The sequence below is a fragment of the Ananas comosus genome, linkage group 3 (assembly GCF_001540865.1).
Source record: "Ananas comosus cultivar F153 linkage group 3, ASM154086v1, whole genome shotgun sequence".
Taxonomy (NCBI): Eukaryota; Viridiplantae; Streptophyta; class Magnoliopsida; order Poales; family Bromeliaceae; genus Ananas; species Ananas comosus.
In genome coordinates, this window is record NC_033623.1 from 1,218,141 (window position 1) to 1,223,379 (window position 5,239).

A 5,239-nucleotide genomic window follows, 5' to 3' on the forward strand; every position below is an offset into this window, starting at 1 on the left:
AGGCGCCATCCGACGTAGTCACAGCCGACCCGAAGAGAGCCCACCTACATTACATACGAGGAATTCTACACTGTCACACTTGCACCACATCATCAATAACAATCCAATCACATTCCTTCTTTTCAAACAAAAGTACAATAAAAATATTTTTTTACAATCATGATGGGACATATATTCTTAAAAGGATTAATTTGATTGGTTTGTTACGCCACGTCACTAATATACCCGTTGCATTCTAGAATTTTTCCATACATACACACATCCACGGATCCACCCAACACCCACACTCACTGTGAACCCCCCTCAGAAAAAAAAGAAAAAGAAAAGGGAGGAGAATAGGGGGTGTTGGAGTGGAAAGAGAGAGAGAGAGGAGGGAAGAAGTAGAGTCTTTCTCTCCACCCACTGTCTGACTCCGCCGTTACAGCCGCCGCTTCGACAAATTTGCAGCGCACCGCAACCCACCACTTCCTCGTTCAAGTAGAAGAACACAAAGGGGGTGAAGGGTTCTTTCTCCTAAAATATATCAACTTGTACCCTTAATTAGCTTGAGTAAATTAAGTTTACTTAATTTCCTTTCAAGTTTCATCTGTGTTCACAGTTTCACCCATTTCGAAAAATCACATGTAAGGTCCCTCAATATAGAATGCATTGAAATTCTCTCTAAAAACATGAGTTGCTGTGAGTTGTTCCAAATATATATATATATATATATATATATATATATATATATAGAGTTGAGCTAGAATACTCTCAAAAGTACAAAGGAGATCGTGATTTTGAGTTTTTAACCATTGGATGTAGAGATGTAGGGTTGAGATGATGGTGGTAGATGATGGTAGGTGGAATAGTGTTTGATCCAAGAAATATTAGTAATTAAGAAGTAGATCAAAGAGTTAAAAACTTAGAAGCACNGGAGTCTGCAGAAGCACTTGCGTACTTGCACTCATCAGCATCACCTCCGATAATTCATGGAGATGTCAAGTCGTCCAACATTCTTCTGGACGATCGTCACATGGCGAAGGTGGCTGATTTCGGAGCGTCGAGGTCAGCTCCAATGAATGAGGTCCAATATGTCACTTTGGTGCAAGGGACTTTAGGTTATTTAGACCCAGAATACATGCAAACATACGAATTGACGGATAAGAGTGATGTTTATAGCTTCGGTGTAGTTCTACTAGAGCTACTCACGGGTAAAAATGCAGTTTCTTTGGAAGGGTCCGAAGAAGCGAGGAGCCTTTCGTCGAAATTCCTAGTTGCTATGAAGGTGAATGGTCTTTACGAACTTCTTGATGATCAGATTAAAGATGATGAGGAAATTGAGCTAATTAAAGCAGTTGCTGCGCTTGCGAGAACTTGCTTAAGCATCAAAAGAGAAGAAAGGCCTTCAATGAAAGATGTAGCAGAAGAGCTTGGTAGATTGAGAAAGCTGAAGCAAAACTGTTTGGAACACCATAAACCCATTGCATCGTTCGACTATGATCATGATCTGGGAGATGCCACAATTTACCATAGCTTAGAGCAAGAAGTTGTGATGAGTATAGAATCTAGATGATATATATATAAGAAGTGTTTCTCGCATTAGACATGATAGAGAATACGCTCTCAGGACTTTTACTGGGCTATGTTCGGCTACCCGTGTTAAAAATTAGTGCTAAACTTATTTTATTTCTTTCGATTGTGCTAGACTTAATAAATGTATTTGTGTGAATCGATCTGATATAATTTTAAATTAGTTTTTATTATTCTTTTGAGTTAAGTTTGAGTCAAGTGGCTTATTTTGGATTACATGAGTCAAGTTAGGCCACATTGTTTGAGATTAAAAATAAAATTCAAAATTCAAACTTGAGAATATAGAAGGAAAGAAATAAAAAGGAAAGATTTTTAAAAAAAAAGAGAAAAAGAATTCAATAATTTATCAAGTTACCTTTTTTTTTAAAAAAAAATCGAATAATTTTCAAAAAGAGGGGAAGTTGTTGGAGCCTTTTTATGAGGAGGAAGTTAAAAAAAAAAAAGAAAAAAGAAAAAAAGGAGAGAATAAAAAAAAAAAGAAAAAAAAGAACAAAAAAAAAAGAAGAAGAAGAAGAAGTAGGTGCATGCACGAGGTGGGGCTGTTCCGCCCCCATTTCTTCCCTCTCCTCGTCCGTACAATCAAAAAAGAAAAAAAAGAAAAAAAAGAAGGACAGAGTTTTGGCCCTTTCATCCAACGACAACGACAACGACGATCGCGACTCCCATGGCAACAAAGGATATCGCATACATACAAATGGTGTAAGTGCGATTTTTTTGTCGGTTTGATCAACACGACTATCTTCGTGATAGACTCGAACCAATCAAATTCGACATTAAATCGTCACTTTCACCGTGCATATGTATCGCTAATCCCTATACTAAGCAGTCATTTTTGTGATACGCTCAACACGGTCAAAGGGTTGATTGAGCAGGCATCTTCGTGATAGGCTCGACACGATCAAACCTGCGTATGCATGGCCAATTCCTATACCGAGGGATAATATTCGTGATAGGCTGGACATGGTCAAAGAGTTGATCGAACGGCCATCTTCATGATAGGTTCGACACGATCAAATCCACATATTTAGACAAAAAATAATAATAAAAAAAAAGAATGACGGATATATTTTGATTTGCCATCTTCGTGATAGGCATTGTCGAATCATGCGATATCTTCGTGATAGGTGCGATTCAACTTAATCAACTCGCCATCTTCGTGATAGGCACATAATTGATCAAATCGCCATCTTCGTGATAGACTTGATATGATCAAATCCTTGTACTCAGACAAAAAAATAAAACAAAATAAAATAAATAGATAAATAAAAGAAAATTAAAAGCGAAAAAAGAAAAGAAAAGAAAAAAAGAAAGAAAGAAAGAAAGAAATTTTCAAAAAAAAAGAAGGAAAAAAAGAAAGAAAGAAGAAAAAAAAAGAAGAAGAAATGATAGAATGGATTGGAATTGAAAAAAGCCCAAATCTACAATTTGTTTATGGGTTCACTGAATAAAAATTTCATGTGCAGTCCATCAATGAACCAAACCTGAATCCAGCCCATATGATGGTGTAGGCCAAGTTTAATAGCCGGCCTTGAATCCAGCCCTTATAAAGATGCAGTCAAGTTATTCACGGGTCCTGAATCTAGCCCGTATGTAGATTCAGTCCACTCTACTCGTGGGCCCTAAATCCAGCCCGTATGAAGATGCAGCCCAGTTTACTTGCAGGTACTAAATCCGGCCCGTATATAACACAGCTCATTCTCCTCAAAATGGGCCTAAATACAGCCCATATGTATATGCAGTCCACATGCAAACAAATCTCCTAATCTAGCCCACATAAAAATTTGGCCCAAAATTCAAATTCCAAAGTCCGCAAATAAAACCCATGAGGCCCAAAGTCCACAAATAAAACCCACGAGGCCCAAAGTCCACAAATAAAAATCAAAACCCAAAATCTACAAATAAAACCCAAAACCCACATGCAAATAAAACTCAAAAATCTAAAGTGCACAAATAAAGCCCATGAAACCCAAAACCCACAAATGAAACTCATGACCCAAAGTCCACATATAAAATCCAAAATCCAAAGTCCACAAATAAAACTCAACCCAATTTATGTCATAAATAAAACCACCAAAGCCCAAGAGCATAAAGCCGAAAACTATCAAACCTATATCATCCAAATGCTTCCAACCCAAACCAAATTCATGAATTAATTTCATGGGCTTTCCAAATGGGCCAGCTATCATGAATTAATTTCATGAGATTTTCTAATGGGCCTCTATCATGAATTAATTTCATAGGCTTTTTTAAATGGGCTTCCTTATCATGAGCTAATTCCATGAACCAATTTCATGGGCTTCAAATTCAAAGTAGCCGTCAAGTCGTTAAACTGAACGAATCAAATTCAAATTCAAATATGACCGTCCAGTCGTTAAACTGAACAATTGACCATTAAGTTGTTAAACTGAATATTTGACCGTCAAGTCGTTAAATTGAATTCAAATTCAAATTGACTCTCAAGTAGTTAAAATGAACATTTGACCCTCAAGTCGTTAAGCTGAACAACTGACCGCCAAGGCGTTAAACTGAGTTTAAATTCAATTTGACCGTCAAGTTGTTAAACTGAATATTTGACCGTCAAATCGTTAAACTAAGCAAATCAAGTTCAAATTCAATATGACCGCAAAGTCGTTAAACTGAACAACTGACCATCAAATTGATAAACTGAGTTCAAATTCGACTCGACTCTCAAGTTATTAAACCGAACATCTGACCGTCAAATTGTTAAACTGAATTCAAATGAATTGACCCTCAAGTCGTTAAACTGAACAGCCGTGGACCTCCCTCTCATCCGGTCCACGAGGCCAAACTGGACGCGTCAATCTCCAGCAACCGCGTGGCTCGATCTGGCGCGCAGGGACGCGTCGAGCTCCAGCAACTGCGCGGCCGAGCCAACCCGGTCGTCGGTGAGCCCGTCCGGGATGGCTCGAAAGTGGACTTTCGGGCTCGGGCTCGGCCCCGGCCCCGGCCCCGGTAGTGAGTTCCCGCTGGAGCTGCAGAGGAGGTGGCGGTCCTCTTGCTCCCTCGGGTAAGACGGGATCGTCGCTGCGACCCTCTTGACGACGAAAGCGGCGGAGGAGGAGAACGACCAGAGCGACGAAAGGGGTGGTGTTGGAGGTGGAGGTGTGGGAAGTGGTGGTGGTATGGGCGGAGATGAGGCGAGGTGGAGACGGCGGAGCCGGCAAGGTGGAGGCGGAGGAGCCGGCGATCAAGTTAGGAGAGAAAGAGAATAACTTAAGGGATTAGCATAATAAGATAGGAGTAAAATAGGTATTTTATATAGGTTTTAACTCTAGTATACATTTAACCCATGTTTAACTCGAGTTAAGCTAACATGGGATAACTGCGAGGGTATTTTTGAATAACGGTGGAACATATGAGGGACATTTTAGAAAGAAAAAAAAGAATAGGGATAGATCGGATATTTTCAGATGCATGAGGGGTATATAGAAAATTATCCCATAAATAAACTATATATAATAATAACATTTATATTTATAATCTTAGGCCCCGTTTGGATCGCGGGATAAGCTTATCCCCGCTATTCCGCCAAACGGGATGAAATTTGGCCGGGGTATTTTATCCCGGTCAAACCTTGCAATTCTTGGTTATCCCGGAATAGCAAGGGATTTGCTATTCCACCATTTTGGTGGAATAGTGCTATTCCAAT

At 39.3% G+C, this 5,239-nt stretch overlaps 1 protein-coding gene across 1 annotated transcript; it reads left to right on the forward strand.

Moving 5' to 3' along the window:
• On the forward strand, positions 669-1,696 carry LOC109707408 (putative wall-associated receptor kinase-like 16). Its single transcript, XM_020228647.1, has 2 exons — positions 669-678; positions 909-1,696. Exons 1-2 carry the CDS (start codon positions 669-671, stop codon positions 1,550-1,552), a joined length of 654 nt encoding a protein of 217 aa, XP_020084236.1. The 3' UTR covers positions 1,553-1,696.